This window comes from Pempheris klunzingeri, chromosome 2 (assembly GCF_042242105.1).
Source record: "Pempheris klunzingeri isolate RE-2024b chromosome 2, fPemKlu1.hap1, whole genome shotgun sequence".
In the NCBI taxonomy this organism is placed as follows: domain Eukaryota; kingdom Metazoa; phylum Chordata; class Actinopteri; order Acropomatiformes; family Pempheridae; genus Pempheris; species Pempheris klunzingeri.
In genome coordinates, this window is record NC_092013.1 from 26,244,895 (window position 1) to 26,270,679 (window position 25,785).

Here is a 25,785-nt window from a genome sequence, read left to right on the forward strand (position 1 = left end):
CTCACTATTTTAAACATGCAACCTTTTAATTCAAAGATTTTAGCGAAAGTTGTTGCTTAACAGCTCACTGCCTTTTTAACTATCAACAACACTTTCGATTAATTTCAATCTGGTTTCTGTCAGAAGCGTTCCACTGAAAGAGCTCCTCTCAGAGTCTGAGATGATATAATGATGCCATCTGATGTGGATGAATGCTCTGTTCTGGTGCTGCTGGACCTCAAGTGAAGCATTTGATACTGTAGATCACATCATCCTGATTGAAAGGCTCAAGCAGTGGGTGGGTGTCCCTGGGAGAGCCCTGGACTGGCTCTCCTTCTACCTCTCAGACAGGAGTTTTTCACCTGCTCTTTCCTGTGGTGTGCCTCGGGGTTCTGTCCAGGGCCCTATATTATTTGCCTTGTACATGCTTCCTTTAGGAGATATTATCTCAAGTTTTAAGGGTATTTCTTATCACTGCTACGCTGATGACATCCAGTTGTATATCTCTTTTAAACCTGATGAGACTGACAAACTGGCTGTCTTAAAAAACTGTCTGTCTGCCATTAAGGACTGGATGGCAAATAACTTTTTACTGTTAAATGCAGACAAGACTGATATCACCGCCCCAGATTGTGTAGCCTCCAAGGTTGCCCAGTGTATTGGCCCCCTCTTTTCAGCTGTTCAATCCAAGCTTAAAAATCTGGGTGTTATATTCAATCATGCTATGTTTTTAGATCAACACATCAGGACACATTGACCAGGGCATGCTTCTTTCATTTAAGAAACATTGCTAAACTTAGGCCCATTGTTTCACAATCTGAGCTTCAGATGATTATTCACGCATTTATATCATCCAGGCTGGACTATTGTAACTCCCTGTTCACCTGCCTCAGCAAGTCATTTCTGGACTGCCTACTGCCTTGGTCCGAAATGCAGCTGCAAGGTTGTTAACCAGGTCCAACAGATTAACTCACATCACAACCATCCTAACCTCCTTACATTGGCTTCCCATCAAATTCAGGATTCATTTTAAGGTTTTTGTCTTTACATATAGAGCCCTGCATGGTCAAGCTCCTGCATACATCTCTGAGCAGCTTCATCCATACATCGGTAGGTCCCTGAGATCCCCTGACCAGGGTTTACTGTCAGTTCTCCGCACACGACTAAATATAAAAGGTGATCATGTGTTTGAAGTGGTGGCTCTGAAATTGTGGAACAGCCTTCCTTTAGAAGTCCGATCTGTGGTCTCAGTTGCTGATTTTAAAAAACAGGTGAAAACATATTTATTCAAACTGGCCTTTTGCTGGCCTCTTGCTGTCTAATCTTCATGTGATATGAATGGGATGTTTTATTATGACTAATATACGACTAATATTGGTAAAAAGTGACAGCGGCTGAAGATCCGCAGCAGTGATTCATGAAGCCAGAGAACCACAGCTAGGTGAACCATGATGTGCACTTTAACTCCAACATTAAACAAATTTCAAGGACTACCTTTTCCCGCTTGCAAACATCAGGCACATTCTGTCTCAGAATAATGCAGAAAGGCTAGTCTCCATGCATTTGTTATTTCCAGGCTGGATTAATGCAATTCCTTCCTCTCCAGCTGGTCCATAATGCTGCTGGATGTGTGCTGACAAGAAATTAGTAGAAGAAATTATATTTCTCGCATATCAACTTCCTTGCACTTGCTTCTGTTAAAATCCAAAATGAAATTTAAAATCCTTCTCCTTTACCTACAAAGCCTGGAATCGACAGGCACCATCATATCTTAAAGAGGTCACAGTACTATACTACCCCACTACCCCACCCCAACACTGTGCTGCCAGAATGCAGACTTACTTGTAGTTCCAAGTACTGTGGGAGACAAAACTTTCATCTGTCAGGCTCCTTTCCTGTGGAATCATCTTCCAGTTTGGGATCAGGGCGTTAACGTTTGTTATGACTTGGCACTAAATAAATATAGATAGATTGATTGATTGTCATGCACACACAAGCTAGCCACGGGAACTGAAGAGGCCAGGTACACAATGGTATACAAGGGAGCTGCGTTTGACCAGCTCCTGATTTTTTCCCCTCACATGATGAAATTTCAAAACCCCACCCACTATATTTAAAATAACCAAGTCTCACTTCTGTTTGTGATTGTTTTCTTTATATTCCATACTTATTCCACATAATTGTCACTGGATTGCCTCTGATTTTCCGATTTGTGATCCAGTCCTGCTATTTCCAAAAGAATCTTTCCCTGCTCTGTCAAGCAGATCATGAATGCTATCTCACTGTTGCCACCATGTCCCTTGAACACCATGCTGTGTCCTGCAGCTCTGTAGCAACATGCTAGAATGAATGTCAACATGGGAAGATACACTACTCACAAAAAGTTAGGGATATTCGACTTTCAGGTGAAATATATGGAAAATGTAAAAAGTGAATGCTACAGTGATATTATATCATGAAAGTAGGGCATTTAAGTAGAAGCATGCAATGATAATTTTATTCATCTTAAACAATTTATTGAAAGAAAATCTAACAACAGTGGTAGGTATACCACAACAAAAAATTTTCAGCGTCTCAATAAATTGGGATGTGGCCAAAGGACGTCCACTCCTCTCCTTTCTGTGACTCTTCCAGTCTCTGTATCACTGTTACAACCTGCTGATGACACTCTGTGACCCTCTAAGCTCAGTGGCCAATTCTGTCTGAGGACTTCCTGTTTGAAGCCTCGCAATGGCGAGGTGCTGTTGATCAATTGTTAGGTGTCGTCTTGGTCTCATGATGTCAGAATGTGAACAGCATGATGAGGAGGACTGTTTAAATACCAATTCTAACTGAAGCAGGAAATGTATTGGTCGATTCATGGATCAAACCTGTTGTGAATTTTGCTGTTAAGCTTCTTGTTAGAGAACAGCAACTTGTGCAAAAAGTACTGAAACACTGAACAGTTGGACATGCGCATTCAAAAGTTTAGAGAAGGTTACATTAAGTTCACCTGGAAAGTTTAGAATGCATTTTAGAAAGCCGAATATCCCTAACTTTTTGTGAGTAGTGTATATGCTGTGACATTTGACTTCCTACTGTGTATTTGTTTCACCTTTTTTCAATTCATAGTAAAGTCAGAGCTTAACCACAGCTCAGGTCTGTCTGCATAAATCCGCAGAAACACTCTATACAGTGACTTTATCATGCGTTTCAAGCCTTTACAAATCAAGACTGATAATCACACTGTTTAAAGAGAAATTTGATTATATAATGTGGCTTAGAATGGAGGTGTATAGTAGGGTACAGAAAGAAGTCTCCCTGGTCTAGAGTTAATCTCAGTATGGAGGAGCTATGCAAGGCAAGAGCAGCACTTCAGACATTGAGCACAAGGCCATAAACCGATTATCACGACAGAAAGAAAATAAATTCTCTCGAACAAATCAGTGATAGAAAAAACACAAATGGTTCTTTTTTCCTTTCTTCCTGAGGTTGGTTGAAAACAATGACCAGAAAGTTTTAAAAAAAGTGTTTTCTTTTTTTCCCCTAGCACAGTGAGTCCAGAAGAATTCATGACATCCTCCTCCCTCTGCACAACCCCTGCCCCTATTTAAAGAATGTTACATTGCGAGCATGAAAACATAATGATCAACCAAACAAACTTAAAGCAAATAATCCTTCAAAGCAACAGGCCTGGGTAACCTTCAAATCCATTGTACTTTGTCTCTCCACTTTATGTTTAAACTGCTTTTTTATGTGTATGTATGGTAGCAGCAGCTTATATAGCCTATATATCAAGGACAGGTTCACTTTAGCAAAGTTAGCATCTGTTGCCAGGCAACAACATGAGGCTTTCGGAAGTACTCCACTGAGCAGTGAATGAGAGACCAATGAGACAAATGAGACAGACAGCATATTGACTATGAAACAGAGGCCAATTATACTGCAGATCACTGTCAGGGACGCTGCATTATACAAAACTGCATGTTTTCTATTTATTTAATAACACTGATGATGGAGAATGGACAGAGACAGCAGAGCTCATATGCTCTGATGTTAATTAAGGTGTGATGCTGTGTTACGTTACTTTAGCCTTCTGAACCCTCAGCTGTTTTTGCACAGTTTTAATTTCTTTTAACAACAGGTTTATAGTCTCTGCAAACTTTAGCTAGAGATTCCATGAATTGTTGCTGAACATTCTCAGAGTGGTCACGGCCTTTATTTACCTCTATTGCAGAGAGAATGGACCTTAATTTGAAACAAGGTTAGAGAAAAAAAAACTTAATTTCCTGTTTTACACCTGTATTTTATCCATCAGTACAACAAAATGTCACACTCACCACTGAACTGTTTTGAATCAATTAATGCAATATCACTGTCATATTGCATTCAAGCATTGCTAAACTACTGTGAATAAAACTCCATACATTGGACATTAAAAGCAGCTCAAAGGGCATAATTCCACCAATTTCTTGTCATATTAACGTCACTGAAAAAACTACAAATGGTCAGACCATGAATGCTAAAACTGCTTTTGCAGTTTTAAAGAGTAACTGCACCCAGTCTCACATTCCCTCTTGTCCTGCCAACTAGTGGGGAAAACATGCTTTTTCCACACACTATGCAGAGTGTTTTACCACCACCGAGATGCAGTACTAGTACAGCACACCTGACCACACTAACAGACCAGGATGTCGGAGGTTCAAAAGTCAAGTCAACTCAAAATGAAATTATATATATTATATGTAGCTCAGATTCACAATTTGCAGTGGACTTTACAATTTGTACAATGTACCACACCTTCTGTCCTTAAACCCTTGATTCAGATAAGGAAAACCTAAAAAAAACTTTAAACCCATAAACACCAGTGCAGATGTGACACAATAAACACACTAGAGAGGCACTATACAAATACAGACCATTACTTTAAAAACTGCAACAAGGGAAAAGCGAGAATACAAAAATTCTACAAACTTGAGAGTAGCACTATATGAAGCCATGTAGTTCATATTCCCCACTGACCAAAACCAAAAGGAGATGTGGGATCTAGAATCATCTTCTCCTTTCCCAAACATCCTTTACGAGTCAGATAAAATTTCCAACCACTTAAAAAAACAGCTTGCATGTGTACTGCAGTGCTGCACGCTTCACACCTGTTCCTCTCAGACCTTCACATTTTTACTTCTTTTACTCCTTCATTTTGTGGTCCTACATACCAACTGAAAAACAAGCAAACTTTTCTGTCAGTTGGACAGCATGAAACCTTTCTGTGACCCCAGAATAAAAATACACTGTCTGTAAAAAAATAAAAAGAAAGACTACAAATCCATTCCGTATGAGCTACTTTGTAAAATTTTGTTCATTTGGAAATATAAAGACAGGTCAAATTAATCATCTTCCCAGAGATGTCCACAGTACTTTGGTATTTGGTACATCATGGCTTAAGGATAATCTACAGGATGCCAGTTATCACTGGAAAATAACTGCTGACAGGCTGATTCATGATGCCAACTAAAACCCGAGGTCTCTCTGACAGCTGTGTGAGGGCTTCATCTTGCTATACTTCCTGCTCACTGAAAAGTTAGATAAAGCTGAGTCATTCAGTCATTTAAGTGAATTGTTCATTTCACAGGATTAAATCACAGATCAAAATCACATTAATTGATTTTCATGCTTATTTTCTATTTCGTCAGGTGAAATATGGATAGAAGAGGTTTTGACAGCTAAAACAAGAAGAACGTTATCCATTGGAAGTTGCAGTCGAACCCTACTTATGCTGCTCAGTCTGCTCTTGTATATGATTAAGGCCTTTCATCGTTAGGAAGATAAAAGTGTTAAATCTAGTGATTTGCAAGAACATTACTTTATGCTGGGTAGTTTGATCACATCATTGTTTTTAAGTTTTTTAAAAGTTAGTTTGTTGCCTAGTTTGTTATTCTTTATACCCCAGATATTTATCAAGCATTCCTGTGAATAACCTGGGCTTAAAGTGCAATAAGTCAATCAGACCGGACTGAATATCACTTTGACCCTGAGGTTGAGAAACTACAAACTGAGATATATTTCAACCATGACTAAAGGTTGCATGGGGATTATGGAGAGTTTCAGTTATGCTGTGTTGTTACTACTCTGGTGTAGACGGAGGCAACTACTCATGACAAAATATTTGAAAAGAAATTTAAATTCCTCCATTTACCCCTTATCTATATCTCTATACATCTACATCTAACCAAATTAATAGAATACAAATGCAACAACGCGACTACTCGTACAGAGTCAGTGCGTCTGTCAGTTGTTAAAATGCCTACACATCTTTCAACCAACAAACCCTACTAAGCTCAGCAGGCCCACCTCTAACCTGGAAGTAATGAAAAGATACGTCCAGGCACCACAGGCTTCCTGTTGACCAGAGCGAAGGACAGCTCCGTCTGCAGGAACACAGCCGAGGCCTTGATGATATGCTGTCCAAAGCGAAGGGTCGACATGTCCCACTGATTCCCAGGTCTGGAGAGGACACAGAGACAGCAGGTGGTCAATAACATTACACTGAACAGGATTCTGTTTATCGCACACATCCACAAACAGCTGGCAGCCCTCACTGAAGAACTGTACTCACAGTTTTCATTTGATTAGGATCAGATTTGGCTGGAGGTATTCATAACAGTTTAATATAACTATCAAGAGAATAAAAATAAAAATAAACCACACACACATGGTCACAATACTATCCAAACATTAGAAAACAACTATAAATAGCGAGTACTATAATTACTTACACAAGTACAAGAAAAAAAACATCTTTGATATATTTTTCAAAAGCCTTTGAGGACATGACCCTGATTAATCTAACATGCCACCTTCACAGACTCAAAAAATGCATTCAGACCGAGACATACACCTTGGCTCCCGTGACATGACAAATGAAAAATATTGCTGCAAAGTCTGAACTGGCCAGTGAAGGCTCATGTTTCACTTGTGCATAACAAATCAAATTTTTTACAGGCCATTATGAAAAGCAGTGACAGTGACTCAATTACCCCGGAGACTCCTCATTCACTGATGGCCCAGGCAGTGGTTTTGAGCTAGACTGGTTTGAACAGCTAGTTTTGCTTAGTGGAGATTCAACAGATGCAGCAGAGGCAATGAACTGACAGAACACAGAGTGTGAGTTAAAGTATGGTGTAAACCAGTCCCTAACACTATAACACTACTGAGCGGCTGACTGAGTGGCTTTTCAGCATTTGTATGAGATGCTAAAGGGCAATATTGTTTATAAGAGTGAGAAAGTCTGTCTAAGGGGGTGGAAGAGTGGTTGGATCAACTAATAAAGACATAGATACAACCAAAAGCGGACTCATACAAAATAAGAGCTTTGCTTACTTTATCTGAATAAAACCAAAAGGATAAAAATAAATAGCAATAACTAATCCTGGCCCAGTTCCAGGTGTTTTTACTAGTGCCTCATTACCAGAAAACACAAATACTAGTTTCACACGGCTTCTTTAAAACTGTAGCAAGTAACATGACCAGAAAGACAGAGACAAGCTGTACACAAAAGATTCAGCAGTGCTGACTGTCGAGCTGACTCAAGAATGGAGGTTTCCCTCCTTAATTGCTTCCCTCCGATTGGTGCTGGGGACGAGGTACCTCTCCAATCAGACAAAGCAGTAGTATTTGATGTACATGTAATGACAAATTACATAAATATACACACCCACTTCAGTCCCAGTGTGTCAGTTCAATTAGCTGGTGTGTCAGCACAGGAAATAAATACATCAGGGAAGCTCTGATCTTCCTCTTCCGCTGCTGGTGTGGTGTTCATGCTTATTCCCTGATATGTTGTATGTGTATTTTGTGTGAGTTGTAGTGTGAAGCTGTTTGTTTTGTTTGTTCATTCAGGTTGCTAAGTTTTAAATATTACAATAATATTTATAATATAAAGTATTTCAGACCAATAGTGCGGTGTCCCCTTTGTGTTAAATGTGCCCCCAGTTAAGGTTTCTTGGTACAATAGCATGTGGGGAAAAGCATTGTTATGGTTCCTTGCCTTGCAATTACTACCTTGTTTTTAGATATTTTTGCCCTTTTCACTGGTTCGTATTTTAATTTTGTTTCTGCTGTCTGCATTTTAGTCTCAAATCCTTCATCAATAACTCAATGGGGCAGTGGAAAACAAACCTTGAGGCCAACTCAAAGCCAATTACACAAGTTACCATTAAGTTCAGCATATACAAAGGTGGTGCACTATCCCGCTGCTGTTCTGCATAGGCCTGAACCCACTCAGCCAGATCATCTCAAAGAGTGGCTACAGATACCGATTCCAAAGCAGAGCAACCATTTAGTAACCTCCTCTACATGGATGACAACACATTGTATGCCAAACATGAGTAAGACATCAACTCACTGATCCACATCAGCAGGATCTACAGCAACAACATCAGAATGTCATTGAGACTAAACGGAACCATGGCAAGGAAGTCAGCCACAACCTAGACAGAATAAGGCAGGTCCTGAAAAGTCGGCTGAATGGGAAGAACAAGGTCTGAGCCATCAACATCAAGGAGGAGACAGAGGCCACTAATGTCAAGACAAGGAAGCTCCTCACAATGTATGGAGAGTTTTATTCCAACTCCAATATCCTGAGACACTAAACAGAGCGAAGGAGGCTGAGAACTGGTGAGCCACTGCCCAGCTCAAATGCCAAGTTCAGTGTGACTGTCACACACAAATGATTGTACCATGAGCAGTCATCCATTTTACCTGCTTGTCATGAATCCAGACACCCAAACACCAAACAGGAAGTGAGAGCTTCCAATAGGCTTCACACTCTAGAGGGCTTATGGTTAATATGTCTGTGTGGGAATAGTTACAACGATGATTAGGAATTGTTTTTCACATTGAAATGTTATTTTAATGTCTTAATTGTCTATGCCCTAACTTTTGATTTGTCTGTAGGAGTTTCCTGTTCAAAAGCAAAGGGTATATGCTCCTTGTGGCTGGTTAATTGTTGGAGTTGAGTTAGTGACTGTTAGAATTAAGTTGTTCTAGTTCAGGTGCAAATCTGCTAGGAGCTCGCTGATAGATGCCCAATAGCCTTGGGACCAACTTTTCTTCTCAGATTTCTTCTCTGTCCTTATGGAAAAGTTTTTTTTATTTTACTTTTTTACTCATTTATGTGTGTGTAGCCCGGCCGGTAGTGCAGTGGATAATTGCGCATGCCATCAGCCTGGGGAACCCGGGTTCGACTCCCTCCCAGTCCCGGCTACCAAAAATGGGTGAGGGTTGCTTCAGGAAGGGCATCCAGTGTAAAAAACTAACGCCAAAATACAAGCGGATCATCCGCTGTGGCGACCCCGGAAGGGAGCAGCCAGAAAAAGGACAACAACTCATTTATGTGTGTAGCTGTCTTTCACCACCTTACCACAAGTCTAAACTTTTTGTGTTGTCTTGTAAACTTTGAATAAAAGAATAGATGAAAGGGTTGGGAACACCAATGAACAACAAACAGTGGTCGCAAGTATCTCCAATAACTCTTGTAGATCCTGGTGGGACTGCCATTTAGTGATCGGTTACAGGAGCATTGCCCAAAATTCCTGAGCAATAACTAAAATGCCAGTTAGCCACTGAGCCATGAAGGACACTTTTAGAAGCAAAAAATGACAGTGGTCATTTTCAGTGGTCACAATATAATCTGGTCAAATTTCTGTATGTAGTGATCCTTATTAACTGCAGTGGCTAAGGGTGGCTAATTTAAAAGGTAAAAGACTCAGCAGGCACAGCAATACATTGTTAAATCAACTTCCACCTCAGTTTCAAAGAGTAATTTTCAATTTCTCGAACAGCCCTCAAGATTTGACAGCCTTGCAAATACTGATTCTACATTTTTACATTTCACTTTACATCTTACAAAAATTATGACCTTGGTGTTAAAAATGATATATCTCGTTAACTAAAGCAGTGATCGAAGAAATGCAATAACAAGCAAGTCTGAGATATTGAATCAAGTGGAAAAAAAAAAAACTCATGGTTTTCATGTCACGTAGTAATCACAGCAGAGGTAAAAAAAAAAAAAAAAAGACATTATTCTGTGCTACTGTTTCTCTCATGGTCACACTGCTGTGGTGGGGAGATGAATCTTTCTTATCAGACCATGTCCAAGATAGAATTATGGTGTCACATCTGACAAACTCCTCAATCAACTGTTACACGGTTGACATCCTGCTGAGAGAAACCATTACTGCCATCACATACCATACAGATGAGCTGAACTCTCCACAAACACTTTCTGTTACTGTAGTTTTAGGAGAAAGTGAGAATCCTGAAAATAAAACCCAGGTGTAAATAACCAGTAACAAAATCAATTGAATTCAAGAGGGTTGACATATTTATAGCATTACAAATATGCAAATCTTGATGTTTCATTTTGTATGTGAATATGACACTTTTTCTAGAATAATTTGTACAATATGCTCTTGGATTATTTTCAGACCCTTAAATCTACCGAAACACGCTCAGCCCTGTGTTGGACAGCATATACAGTATGATATTCCATCCATCCATTAGCCATAATAGTTTTATCTTTTACTGGCTGGAGCTGATCACAGCTGACACAGGGGGAGAGGTGTGGTACACCTTGGACAGTGTTGGCAGTCAATCACAGGGTTGACATATAGAAACTGACAACTGTTCTTGCATACATTCATACCTACAGGCAATTTAAAGTCACCAATTAACCTAACTTGCATATCTTTGGATGGTGGGATGAAACCATAGACTGTATAAAGTCAGTGGACATAGCCACTGTGACGTCACCCATTGGTTTGTGACCTGCCATTTTGAAGCCTTGAGTTCCGCTATAAGGGCATTACCATCTTAGTGTCATGGCCGTCACCATCTTGGTTCTTTGGAGGTAATAAATGAAGTAAGAAGTTGGGTCATTTTCTCATAGACTTCTTTTTGCAACCATTAGAAAGAATGCAGGTTTCAGGCTCTTCCACATAGGCTTCACTTTTCAGACCTAGAAGCTATGTCCACTTCTTTAATACAGTCTATGGAGTAATCTTGGTACTCAGAGGAAATCCGAACAGACACGCCAGCATGCAATCTCCACAGACAAAGGCCCAGCCAACTAGCAGGTTTAATCCGAGAAGTTTGTTTGTGTTAGGTGACAGTGCTAAACACTCCTTGCCAACCTATCGTAACATCTTGATGTTAGCAGGGATTATTCATACAGTACTGCTGAGGTGAAGTGACACCCTGTAATGTAGAGATCATAACGGTTTAATGAACTATGTGCAGCCTTGTTAGTTACATCCAGAGAGACTATCATGGAAATCCTGCTTTCAAACTAAAGGCTGAAAGCATGTATGTGAAAAGTGGTCTAATCAGTTGGGCTACAGATTTTTTTGGCTGACACATACATATGTTGAGACATATCTAGCCCCTGAAAAAATTGCCTCCAAATGCATCACCATGGTATTGGATGATTTCTTAAAACCTTAATTTTTTGACATCATCAAGGTCTTAAACCTTTCTGATCAAATTTGAGGTGGATGTGATTAACTTAAGGGGGGAAACATCAAAGTGTGAATCACCACCTACTTGCAACAGTCGCCACTGCCAACCATGTGGAGTTGAGTTACGACAAATCAAAATTTGCTATGCCACCAGTGCAACGGCTGTCAATGAGAATGCACAAGCTTCATAATAAAGGATCAAGGTCTTAAGGCTAACCTGCTAGGAAGAAGACTAGTATTAAACATGTAATTTCCTGTTTCTGTTGGGAGGCTCTATGGGTATAACTGAATATTAGCATCAAGATGTCCTCAGGCCAAGACTCATATCTAACGAGAGGTTTGGGGCAGATTTTACCCTGTACAGTTACAAACCACCTTCTGTTTAGTGGTGAAACATGGATTGAACATAGTTACGACAGGATTTGTCCTAGGAGAAGTGCGTAAAAGTATAACCTGTGTAAATAGTACATTTGCATAAAAATGTCAGTGAATTCAACATGTCTGACTTTCTGTTGGGCTTAGGTCATGGCAGTAAGAAATAGGACATGACACATGTGCCTACTAAATCTGGTATATCTATGTCAAAGAAGAAGGGGTTCAAGGTTAAAATTTGTGGGGGTGATTTGAGGCATTTGGCCACAACTATGTCCAATGACCCATAAAACATTTGGCCCCACTTTCAATGCATGTGCAAAGTTTCTCAAATTTGCAAGAACCTTTAGCCCCTCAACATGTCTGACTATTAAACATGGCAAAGATAAATAATTTCTTGCATTACCTTTACACCGCTCAATGCATGGGCTTTAACAGAAAAACTATATACAGTTATTAAAATACATTTACAGAACACTTGTCAAACTTCACACATGCTTCATTCTGCACAGTCAAACTCAAACATCCATGAGATGTAGTGGTCAGGTCTCTGAGTGATATCATCAGTAAGATGCAAAGATAGGGTAGAAAACAACCCAGAATGGCTGTAGCTCAAGGGTAGAGTGGGTCGTCCATCAACCAAATTGGCAGTTCAATCCCCAGTTCTTCCAAGTTTGCATGTCAAAGTGTCCTCAGGAAAGACATTGAATCCCCAACTTGCATATGACACTAGTGTCAAACTTCAGTGTGTGAATGTGCATGAAAGAATTTTCATGGAGGAAACTTCGATTCCTCCTGTGCGAATGATGTGTGAATGAGGATGTAATGTAGAAGCGCTTTGAGTAGTCAAAATGACTAGAAATGCACTATACAAATACAGACCATTTACCATTACCATTTAATAGCCAGTGATCTGAACCATAGATTTAATAAGGCGGTGGATAGTGTTGCATAGAAACTGCAGAAAGGCCCATATTAATGTAAGATGGCTCACACAGTTACTTGATGAGTATGGCTGCACATTTAATTGCTAGTCAGGCTCAATGATCAATGCTTTGGTGGTCAGTAGAGTTTCACTCTGGGTCTATATGGCTGTAACTTTTCAAAGGAAAACTAAATCCGACAGGTATACTTAAATCAAATTAAATCCTGTACTGACATTGGTCCCTAATGAGTAAAGCTGTATGCACTGCAGTCATCTGCTATTAGGTTTTGCACAATGTGGCACACACATTTCACACATATAACAGACGCTCGACTTGGGATATTTAAATGGTAACAACAAAGTTTTCATACATAATATGAGGGATGAGGGGGCTTTTGTGCTCTTAACTGTATGCTTATGCTTATACTATTTACAGTGCATCTGGAAAATATTTATGTACATGTGATATGAGTATTTTATTTTTAATAAATATGCAACATTTTCTAAAAAACATTTTTCAAGTTGTCATTATGGGGTATTGTGTGTAGAATTTTGAGGGGAAAAAAATAATTGAATCCATTTTGGAATAAGGCTGTAACATAACAAAATGTGATTTTGTGAGCGGGGCTTTTAAGCCATGGTGCTGATAGTTTAGGACGCACAGAGGTCAATTTTAATGTCCTGTGAGAGGTAACATCATGTAGTCTGGGTCAGCATTATAACTGCTACTATAACTCACAAACCCATCTATACCCATCTATAATAAAAAAGTTTTAATATATTATAGTTAAAATATTTTAGACTGGAAGGGAATTTGAATGCTCATTAGTGCATCTATATTGTTGAGTATTTTTAAAACTTTTCAAGCACCACAGAGAGAGTGGCTCTTCTGATTGATGTAATTAAAGTAATATTAATATTTGAATTAAATAATTAAAGAATAACAATATTTTTGGGGTCTTTTTTTGCTTTTTGAGTCTCAGCATCGATTAAAAATGCTAAATCCATCTAGCCCAACAAATTAGCTGTGAGTCTCGACAGACCAAAAATATGCTGATGCATGTCCACCTGAGAAAGGTAAGGTGGGTGAGGCCCAGGGCGGGGGTGGGAGGTTCATTTGGCACATTACCATGATCAGTTTAATTACACCTAATAATAACTGTGAGAGGATCCCCCTATTTTTTTCTTTAAATGTGTGCAGTAATTACTGTAATGAGGTTAAATGATGCCTCAGCGATTACATGGCTCCCTGTTGGTGAGTTGTGTGTTTTGACCCAGGCAGAACGAGAGAGACAAAAATAATCCAGGATTTGGAGATAATTCTGGAGATAATCCAGAACCACACCCACTCTCTCCTACCTCTCATCTCTCACTCTCTCCATTCTTCAACCTGAACTGCTCAGTCAACAAAGAGGGAGAGGGACAGAGAGAAAAGGAAAGAGTGATAGAGCCATGGGTGAATTTGGACTTGGTCCCAGAAGACTCATCCACTTCTCTCTCTCACCAGCTGTCTCTCTTGCATTAGCATTCCAAATGCACTCTGACAATTCTACAATTAAGAACTAGAATGCTGCAATTAGTTCACTGCACGACGAGATGACCCAATTAGTGTTTACTTTACGCAGATTTTATCACCTTCAATTTGTAAATGCCAACAGCCTTTTCAGTTACTAAAGCAAAACTGACTAAAACCCTTTTATGAAGAACGCTCACAGCACAGGCCATAACTCCCACTGAAGACACAAGGGTTGTGCCATTATGTTTGTTTCCTGGGGATTTAAATGTTTTAGTGATCTGAAGTGCAGCTTACAAGGTTTGTTGGAAATGAAATGTGGTGAGAGACTGCCAGGGCAATAATAAATAATTATATTACTATGTATCAAACTTATTTTGAAACAGATTTTCGTATAGAACATGCAATTTCCTGTAGTGTGTCCATGATTGTTGTGTGGTCGATTGATTAAATCAACAAATTTAACCATCCTGTTTTAACGTGCCTGCATTCTTCGCTTCTGTGGACACATTTATTTCCATACATTTATTCAATAAATGAGAGGCTTAAGCATAAACCTCTGAGCTAGTGCTTTTATACATGAAAAAAAAAAGTTTGTACATGGCGGCATATGATCGATTACTGTTAAAAAATTGATTTAATGTTGCTGGCTATGTGTGATGCCCTCTAACATGTGTCTTTATTTGTGTTTAATAATTTCAGATGATATCTGTGTTTTCTTTTCTTTTAAATAGACTTTCAAAAATAGCAATAGAAGTGTCAGACTACTCTGCTGTTTTCTCTGCAACTATGGAGAATTCAGCAAATCTTCTTGTCTTGTCATTTCTTTCAGGCCCGTACTCATTCCCAGGGTATGATGTTAGCTTGGGCCACACTTCTCCACTAGGTTTTATTAGGTGGTTAAGGTTATGTTCTGGTTGGCTCCATATACATTATTTGTCATAATGAAAGTATAAAATATTCATTAACATTAAGTATAATATTTAAGACTGTAAGGACTGGAAACTGTTGAGTACTGTAATGTGCAAGAGCACATATACATTATACCGTAGCACTGTTGGTACATCCAAATGGTTATCCAGGTCATTCAGAGCATCCCACTAGCAAGACCACCAGTTTGACCAACAAGCAACACGCACTCACAGAATCAATCATTAAACCACCACCACCACCCCACCTCTCTCCACCTGACCAGTGTCTGATGAGGGGATAATGCCAGTGCACACCCTCACCTCCAGCTGAGCTTTTCTACCTGGTGGATTCAGTGCACATGCCTGCCTCTAAGCATCTGACATTTTCACTGACATCAAACAAGACCTGGCAACAGCTCGCCACACCAAAGATGACATTTGCAAAGTACAATTTTTTTTCCCAGCCATCAATGATGGTCCACTGGGGGTAGATTTTTTGCTTCTGCACCATACCGGGGTCAGCACTTTCACTACCCCTCAAGGCAGGAGAGATGTTACAATCAAATCTGTGGAAACTTTGCTATAATCAGCTGCACTCCTTTCAACAGTATAGGATATTCTGATATTATTCATTCAATCTCTATGGTCCTTCTTAACCATCTGCAGCTGTTCAATACAGTGCCTTTGGTTCCTTGCCTTGACCCCTGCCAAGCCTGCAGTTCAACTCAATCACCAACCCACACTATTTAACACCTCAGGCCAGTAAATTGCTATTGATTATCACACTGGGTACTTGGTCAGATTGGAGCTACGTGCTCAAAGCCACTGACTCCACATGTCATGGTGTGAAAGAAAGTGTAAAAATGGAGATGTAGTGCTTTCACCTTTAAAAGAGAATCTCTGAAGGCTAGTTCTTGTAGTTTCTCCATCATCTGGGTGCTTATCTTAGGGAGGGATAACGGTGGTTCTCATCAAATACATGCTGTCACAACAAACTAGGTCCAAATGGTAGTTTAAAAAAAGTAATTAATTAAAAAATGAATATAAAACGAGAAATAACAGTACAGCCTCTGAGCTCCCAGGTCCTACAGAAGTCCTACTGTGAGAAAGAAGGACGTACTGTAGGCAAAAAAAGATAATCCCATTGAAATACATTACTTTGAAAATCGTACTGAAGGACACAAAAAAATAGGAAGTTCATGTCCATGGAAATGAATTAATAGATAAAATTTCGTAACTATTTCTTGAATTTTTGTGAGACTGGTTTGGATCAAAGTGGTGTATGTAGCAAGATTACTGGGTTAGCAAGGTTTGAAAAGCCATCGAGTTTCCACTGTCACAAAGGTGGCTCTCTTTTAACCAGGCTAGATCACATTGTTAACTTCTTCTTGGAAACTTAGGTCATGTTCAGAGTTTCAGTTTAAATCAGCTGTAAAAAGCACCACCTGTTTTCGCTGACAATATTCTCTACAAGCGATGATGATTTTTAGCTGAGGTTACTTCATAGTGTATATGCAAATCATGATGCAAATTTGTTGAGCCGTTTGTTCATAATATCACCGAATGGAGCCTTGCAGTTACAGTAGTGCATCATATTGTCATAGGAACCCGCATGAATTCAGTCGATGATGCAGAAAATCTGTCATTTTTACACAGACCATATACGCCAGATCATCCACACACTACCAGCATGATGAAGGCATATCAACTACAGACCACTGTGGATGTTTTTATGTCTGTTAATGATTTGCAGCAAAGTTCATTTTACACCGCTGATTGAAGCTAGACAAATTAGAAAATGTATTGGTCTATTAGTATTTATCACAGATACTATTCAGTCAATACAATTCATTTCACTTTGGTTTGGCCAAAATTCCACCTCTCCATTATGGGGAGTCAGACCTAAATGTACTTGAGTATGTTTGAATATGCTGTATTGAATAAGAGGTCTGGGCCTACAATGTGCAGCTGCTACATTAAAGTTACTGCGTGGTAAAATAAATATAATAACTTCATCTGGCAGCATTCCTTTTTTTTTTGGAAAACAGTTTTTATATTCCTCATATTTCTCTATATTAACAACCCGTTTCTCTTGACTGGTCGCTCCAATTTTCAGTCTTTATTGAGAAAACATTCTGTGACTGTGTGGAGGAAAAGGAAAATGATGCATTGAATGCCCCTTTTATGGGAACACACACAGAGCCTGAAACATAAAGCCTGGGTTAACAGGGTAAGTGCGGACAGTTGAAAAGAACAGGCAGTTGATAACCATCTGTGAGATACCTGTAACCTCAGACTGCTAGTTGATGGTTTGTCGAGCCAGCTCAGGCAAAGCCTCGTAGGACACCCCTCATGTCTGTACTTGTGTTTACAAAAACTGAAAATATTTTCCATCCACTGTACACACCAAGACTTCACGTGTCTAAATCTACCCACTCTTAAAAATCCTCTTCAGAGTCTAACCCCTCTAGCCCAATTTAACCCCAGATTACTATATGAGCAAAGCATGGAGGTAGAATCATGTCTTGAAACTCAGTAAACTTCAGGTAACAATCCTGACACAATAGTTACTCTCTGAATGTCACTTCCATGTTGAATTAGATTTCTAAATAATGAAGACACAGCACAGATTTTCCACTCATTTTTGTTAATCTGCAATATGCCAAAAAAAATATGATGGTTCCATGATGGATAATCAAGCCCATGGAAGTGATTGTCAACGGTGCTCTACAAGGCAGTTTTTAGAGTAAGCCACTACCCACACCTGTTACGAGATATCAGTAAATTACACGACAGACTTGCAGACTGTTGCAGAGCCTTGGGGAAGTGCTAGAATTCTGGCAGCCCTAATGTTACGTATTAATATGGTCAGTATTAACAATAATGATATGAATGGGATCATGTGATATAAGATCATGTAATTCCGCTCTGTATGTCATCCTTTGATTTTCATGTATTGGGATAGCCCACTGTGGCTGTATGTAGGGCTGCTTTCAGATACCCAAGCCACAGTTTGACTGAATCCTGCGAGAGTGTGTGCAGCTTGGCTGCTTTGACTTGACGCACTGTAAGCCTGAGGGCACCCTCAATTACATGTGTGGCTGCTGTAAATGGCAGCCACCCACAGCTCTAATCTCAAATTGCTTTTCACAGCATGGATTCCCTCAACACACAAGTTTAACTTCACCTCTTCTGGTAATAAACACAAGAATATATTGTATACAGAGGTGTGAGCACACACAACTCACAACACACACACTAAAAAATGATTTTTTTAGTCCTTTTTAGATGCGACACATTTCAATATTGTTTGTTCCATTAAAATATATCCATTTAAAAAATATATGTATGTACAGTTCCAGTCAAAAGTTTGGACAGACCTTCTCATTGAATTCGCATATGGTCTTTTATTTTTATTATTTTCTACATTGTAGATTGATATTGAAGATCAAAACTATAAAGGAACACAAATGGAATTATGTATGTTAAACAAACAAGAACATGTTTTATAATTTAGATTCTTCAAAGTAGTCACCTTTTGCTTTGATAACAGATACTGTTGGCATTCTTACAATCAGCTTCATGAGGTAGTCACCTGGAATGGTTTTCCAACAGTCTTGAATGAGCTCCCAGAGGCCCCACTGCTAAGCACTTGTTGGCTGCTTCTCCCTCACTCTGCAGCCCAGCTAATGCCAAACCATCTCAGTTGGGTTTAGGTCAGGTGAATGTGGAGGCCAGGTCATCTGACGCAGCACTCCATCACTGAAAAATTTGAAAAAACTTGAAAGAATGGGAATAATGCTTAATCTGCCAAGACAGTCTGAAAACCCATAGGAAGGCCCTCTGTAATGCCAGAGAGCTAGAGACCCCATTCTTACTAGGCTGCTTAAGGAAGTCCTACCCTTAATTAATACACCCTTACTGGATATGATCAATCAGGTGTATTAGCCAACTATAGACCTATATCCAATCTTCCCTTTCTCTCCAAGATCCTCGAGAAAGTAATAGCCGTGTAGCTGTGTAATTTTCTAAATTCCAATAACCTATTTGAGGATTTTCGGTCAGGTTTGAACTGACCTCCAGGTTCATTATGAGATCTACAAAGAAAGGCTTAAGATCTAATAATATGGAACTGAGGAATGCAAGGCAATCTTTCATCTCTGACATCATCACCAGAAACATGAACAACACACGTGTCTTGTTTGCCACAGTGGACAGGCTAACAAACCCTCCTGTGTCAGTTGCCCCTGAAATGCTGTCCAACAGGGCCTGTAATGAATTTGCTTCTTTCTTTAACAACAAAATAGAAAAAATCAGACAAGCAGTCATTGCTTCGTTACCGTGTTCAAGATATCTGTGTCCATCGAAAACCAACTCAAATACCATGGCACTGTTCAATCCAGTTAACCATAAAAACTTGGAGGACATTGTACAACATCTGAAGTCTTCATCCTGCTGTCTTGACATTCTGCCAACAGGCTTCTTCAAAAAAGTCTCAAATGTCATGACCTCAGATTTGATGCAGATTGTAAACATGTCTCTTCTCTCAGGTGTTTTCCCACAAGCCCTCAAAACTGCAGTCATCAAACCATTATTAAAAAAGAATAATCTGGACAAAGGTGTAATGAACAACTATAGGCCCATATCAAATCTGCCGTTCTTAGGCAAAATCATTGAAAAAGCTGTGTTTCAACGGTTACGAGTTCTTAGCAATGAACAGCTGTTTTGATGTCTTCCAGTCAGGTTTTCGACCAAACCACAGCACCGAGACTGCGCTAGTTAAGGTCTTCAATGACATACGCATAAACACTGACAATGGCAGGATTACAGTGTTAGTATTACTAGATCTCAGTGCTGCATTCGATACAGTCGACCACAGTATATTACTTGATCGACTGGAAAACTGGGTAGGACTCTCTGGCACAGCTCTAAACTGGTTTGAATCCTACTTAAAGGACAGGGACTACTTTGTGTCTATAGGTAACTACACATCTGAGCGAACAAAAATTACATGTGGGGTTCCCCAAGGCTCCATTCTAGGACCTCTTCTGCTTAATATCTACATGCTTCCCCTAGCCCAGATTATGCAGAGAAACAAAATAAGTTACCATAACTATGCAGATGACACAAATTTACAGGGGACTATGGTCCCATACAAACACTGTGTACCTGCATTGATCAAATCAATGACTGGATGTGCCAGAATTTTCTTCAGTTAAACAAAGATAAAACTGAGGTCATTGTTTTTGGTGCCATAGCAGAACGACAAAAAGTTAGCACTCAACTCTAAGCAGTAATGCTGAAAACCACAGACCAAGCCAGAAATCTAGGTGTAGTCATGGACTCAGACCTGAATCTGAACAACCACATTAAGACCATAACAAAGTCAGCTTACTATCATCTTAAAAACATATCAAGGGTGTTAGGAAATAGAAAATGTGCAGGCACGCTTATGTTAATACATTTTTATGTTTATACATTTATGCTTTATTATCATGAAGTTTTAGCCTGATGCAGGACTGTGTGATAGTTGCTGTGACCTTTACACAGACCAAAGAGATGTGTGTTGGTGTAGGATGTATCAGACTGTGCTTGCATTCTTGAGATAAAGAAGAGTTCGAGAAGGCCTTGAACAGTGAGAAGTCAGCGCACCTGCGTTTCTCACCAACCGCCCCTGCAAGGAGGAGAGGGAGCAGGGTGTGGCGGAGGACTGCTGAGAGGAGGAACTTTGCTTATACATGTTGCATATATGCTTGAAAGACACTGAGACTGCTCAGTGCAGATGTAGATCTTTGCCTGTACTCCTTGCTTGTTGTAAGTAAAACTTTGAACTGAGATCTCTGTCTCTGAGAGTTTATCTTGTGTGTTGGGAAATTTTGTGGTACGAACAAACAGCGAAAATACAGTTCTTGTCTTATAGAAATAATTTCCTGACAAAGGGTAAAAGGACTTATGTCCCAGCAGGACTTGGAAAAACTAGTCCATGCATTTGTTTTTAGTAGGCTTGACTATTCTAACAGTGTCTTTATAGGTCTCACTAAAAAGTCCATCAGACAGCTGCAGCTGATTCAAAACGCTGCTGCTCAAGTCCTCACTAACACCAAGAAAGTGGACCACATCACCCCAGTCCTCAGATCTTTGCACTGGCTTCCAGTTTCTCACAGAATAGATTTCAAAATCCTGCTGATGGTTTACAAAGCATTAAATGGTTTAGGGCCGAAATACATCTCTGACCTCCTACTCAACTACGAGCCATCCAGACTTCTTAGATCATCTGGTACTGGCCTTCTATCGGTACCTAGAGTCAGAGGTAAACAGGGTGAGGCAGCATTTAGTTTCTATGCACCCACTATCTGGAACAAACTCCCAGAAACCTGCAGGTCTGCCAGAACCCTCAGTGCCTTTAAATCAACACTGAAGACTTTCATGTTTGCTGACGCCTTTTATTAACTGTACTGTAACATTATTTTATATCTTTTTAATCTGTTTTATCTCCCTTTCTGTTTTACTTACTTTTTATATCTGTTTTAATGCTCTTGTTTGTTTTTAAATAATGTATGTTTAAATTTGCTTTTATGTTCTCGTTTTGCTAATATGTAAAGCACTTTGAGTTGCCTTGTTGCGGAAATGTGCTATACAAATAAACTTGCCTTGCCTTACCGTACTACCCCACTGCACTCCCAGAATGCAGTCCTACTGGTGGTTCCTAAAGTCCTCAAAAGTAGTGTGGGAGGCAGAGCTTTCAACTATCAGGCTCCTCTCCTGTGGAATCTCCTTCCAGTTTGGAATTGAAGGGAAGACACCCTCTCTACTTTTAAGAGTAGGCTTATAGTTTAGGGCTGGCTTGGGCCTTGGACCAGCCCCTAGTTATGCTGATGTAGGTTTTGACTGCCGGGGGACTCCCCATCATGCACTGGGCTCCTCTCTCCTCTTCTTCGTTTCCATCCACATACTTCCTGTCTCTTTAATGTCTGTTACTAATTTGGTATCTTCCTCTGAGCCTTTTTGTGCTTTTCTCATCCCTCAGGTTCCTGTGGATTGTGGTGATGGTCCCCCCCTCTCTGTCCAACCTCCACCCAACATGGACGCTGACAGAGAGCCGCCCACCTCTGAGCCTGGTACTGTTTGAGATTTCTTTCCGTTAAAGGGGAGTTTTCCTTGCCACTGTTGCCTAATATAATATCTAATGCTTGCTCATGTGCGGATTCTTGAATTCTTAATTTTGAATTCCTGAATCATTGGGTCTCTCAATTAAAGAGTTTGGTCTAGACCTGCTATTTATGGAAAGCGTCCTGAGATAGCGCTGTTATGAATTAGCACTACATAAATAAAGATTAATTGATTGATGGATTGCTTTTACTTGCGTGCAAAACACATGGGATGGCATGTTGCTGCAGAATGCTGAGGAAGCCATTTTGGTTAAGTATGCCTTGAATTTTGAATAAATCACAAACAGTGTCACCAGCAAACCACCCCCACACCATCACACCTCCTCCTCCATGTTTCACGGTGGGAACCACATATGTAGAAACCATCTGCTCACCTTTTTTGCATAACACAAAGACATGGTGGGTGGAACCAAAGATCTCAAATTTGTACTGATAAGACCAAAGTACAGATTTTCACTGGTCTAATGTCCATTCCTTGTGTATTTTGGCCCAAGCAATTCACTTCTTCTTGTTGTTCTTCCTCAGTAGTGGCTTTGCAGCAATTCGACCTTGAAGGCTCCTCTGAACAGTTGATGTTGTGATTTGTCTGCTACTTGAACAAAGCTATCATCAAAGCAAAAGGTGGCTACTTTGAAGAATATAGAATATAAAACATAATCTGGTTTGTTTAACAGTGTTTTGTGTACTACATAATTCCATATGTATTCCTTCATAGTTTTGATGTCTTCAATATTACAATGTAGAAAATGCTTAAAAAAATAAAGAAAAACCATTGAATGAGAACGTGTGTCCAAACTTTTGACTGGTATATTAATATTAATATCAATCAATCAATCAATCAATCTTTATTTATATTGCGCCAATTCACAACAGTGTTATCTCAAGACGCTTTATATATATAATAGTTTCACCTATGAGATTTATTTAGGTTAGATCAACGCAAAATAAATTAGTTTAACCCTTCAGGTGTTTGTTTCTTTTTTTAATATATGGCACAATCTCAATACTGTTATTAATTATTACGTTTTTTTTTGTTTTTTTTTTACTTATGTGCCCTATCAGCTGAGGTTGTACCAATTTTAGAGATATGAAGCATTTGAAGATCCAACAGATGGTGTCACGTACTTGTGCCCACCATTTTCTCCTTTAGCCAGCAATGGCAAGAGTGGTAAAATACTGACTGCAAGTGGAAGTCCGTCTCTTGGCAAGTATCTATTTTTTGTAGTATACTGTACTTCCGACCATCGCGCAACAGCAGAACCAGTTTGAACTGACTGCTGACAGTGCAGTTTCTTGGTTGGGGTGTGCCTTGAGTCTCCCATTGAGAAATTATACTCTAACATTACATAAAACATCCATCCATTAATCCAAGTTTTAGCCAAGTTGTAGAGGTGACACCACTGAGTGTGTTGTAGGCTAGTCAGAGGTCAAATATACGGTGAACAGACTTCCAGTTTCAAGTTTGGTGTCCTGAGTCCCAATAAATGTCTGTAAAACACAAAAACATCTTTGTTTTCAACACTCACTACCAAATTGTACAGGTTTTCATCACATTTAAAATAACACTTATAATGTTTTTTGTTTTTAATGCTTACAGAGATGTTTCATGTTCTGCATGATTGAAGCCAGAGGCCAAAATATCCTATAAACAGGTGCTGCCACCCTGCACTGGTGATGTCATTTGGCACCAGAATTGCAGAAGTGATCAGGACTGGAGCCGTAGTATTGAGGTACTGCCTACCCACTTCACTGTATGTTGGTGGTTTGGCATTAGATGTCTCCTGCCTGAACTGATGTTGTCAGCCAGATTACCCACCGGTGACCCATCTTCCATCCATCATGTGTTCTTCATCTTTCCCCACATGCTACAGGTAACATCCCATGGACTTGTGAGTGCAAACAAACATTGGACATATGCTTAATTTTGGTTGTTTAACCTAGCAGGTAAAGCAATGATTTGCTAGCAGCCTTTTGCTGCCAAGCCATGACTGTGAAATAGAGATGATTTTTTTAATTTTAGAAAAGGTCCAGAGTTTTGAGTTAAACAAGTGCTCTTGTATATTATTTTAGATATTGAAATTAGACATTGCAGATTTTAATGTATTACTGTGAAATTTAAATTCATAACTCCACATGGTACACATCGACAGCCATGTTGGACAGCACCTCTTTTATCTTTTATAACTCCTGTATGTCCAAATAATCAACAAAATCTCCAATCTAACAGATTGACAAGATGCTGTGCTGTTCTGTCCTTGGATGTCTGCCAAAGCTGGATGGGTGCAGACTAAACTCCAAGGAGAGGAAGTGGTCAGTATAGCAAGAGTGTGTTAATATTTTATTATATCAACAGGGTCATATTAACTCTTTATCGGGAAAGGGACCATATTCGGTAACTTAAGTGGGAGTTCAAAATGCCACCCCTTGCCTCATCATGTAGAACTATAATATTTCTCCAAGGCAATCAGCGACAATCAGGCTACATGGCAGACCGGCAAGAAACCATATATGGTAACTTCATTGATCTTGATTTTCACCATAAAATTTTTTTTTTTTTTTTTTTTAAACTTACAAAAGTAAAAAAGTCTTGTAATGACCACCAGTAATGGTCTAGGGTTGAAATTTTGAATTTCTAAGTATTTCAATGAGTGCCCTATAAAGGCTTAATAATTTATTTTTTGTTAATCATAACAAACAAGTGACAAAAGTCTGCATCTTGTTTGTTTATAATATTTTTCAGGTGAATGCAGATTTCTTGCAGACCACCAAAGCACTGCAATCAAAGTTCATGTCACAGCTGAACTACTTTTCCGGGAAGCTGATGCAGATCTTCAAGAGCAAAGGAGGAATGAAGGGACAACAGATGAAGGACAACCTGGCAATCAAAGACTCAGTTGGTAGAAATGCATATAACATACTGTACATACATACTGTATGGGGGTGGCTATTGTAATGGTTTCTGTCTTGTCCATAGCTGCTCATTTAAACACATTTGATACATGATAAATGGCCATCTTATGTGGCACTTTTTATCTTTCACAGTCCTTTACAGAGTTTGTATTTCATTGCACCTCACAATGCAAAGCAACTACTGGCTGGGGGCCGTTAGGGGTTTGGTGTCCTGTTGAAGGACACACTGTCAAATATGTCCTGCAAGGCAAGGTCTAAAGGCAACATGCTCTCCTCCCTGTGCCATTGTTGCACCCACGTTTACCTAAATTCTGTCTTTTTTACCTTACCTTTTTTTTTTACCCCTGCTTCAGTGTGACAGCATCAACACCAGGAGGGAGTTAAGTCAGCCATCATAGCTTACATGCCATTAGGGCTCATTTATGTCCTTGATCTAAGCTTTCCAGATGACTTCAAGTACACATTTAAGTTTTTCCAGAGGGTCATAGTGAATTTGGATTGGCACAAGCTG

General features: G+C 39.5%; 1 protein-coding gene across 4 annotated transcripts in view; it reads right to left on the minus strand.

The window, feature by feature from the left end:
• Nucleotides 1-25,785, minus strand: part of LOC139217526 (bis(5'-adenosyl)-triphosphatase-like) — a 340,133-nt gene that overhangs the window by 223,375 nt on the left and 90,973 nt on the right. For all 4 annotated transcript variants that reach the window (XM_070848880.1, XM_070848855.1, XM_070848863.1 and 1 more), the window contains one exon: nucleotides 6,338-6,462. In XM_070848880.1, coding sequence (XP_070704981.1) covers nucleotides 6,338-6,443 — 106 coding nt within the window. In that variant the 5' untranslated portion in view covers nucleotides 6,444-6,462. The remainder of the gene's footprint in view (nucleotides 1-6,337; nucleotides 6,463-25,785) is intronic.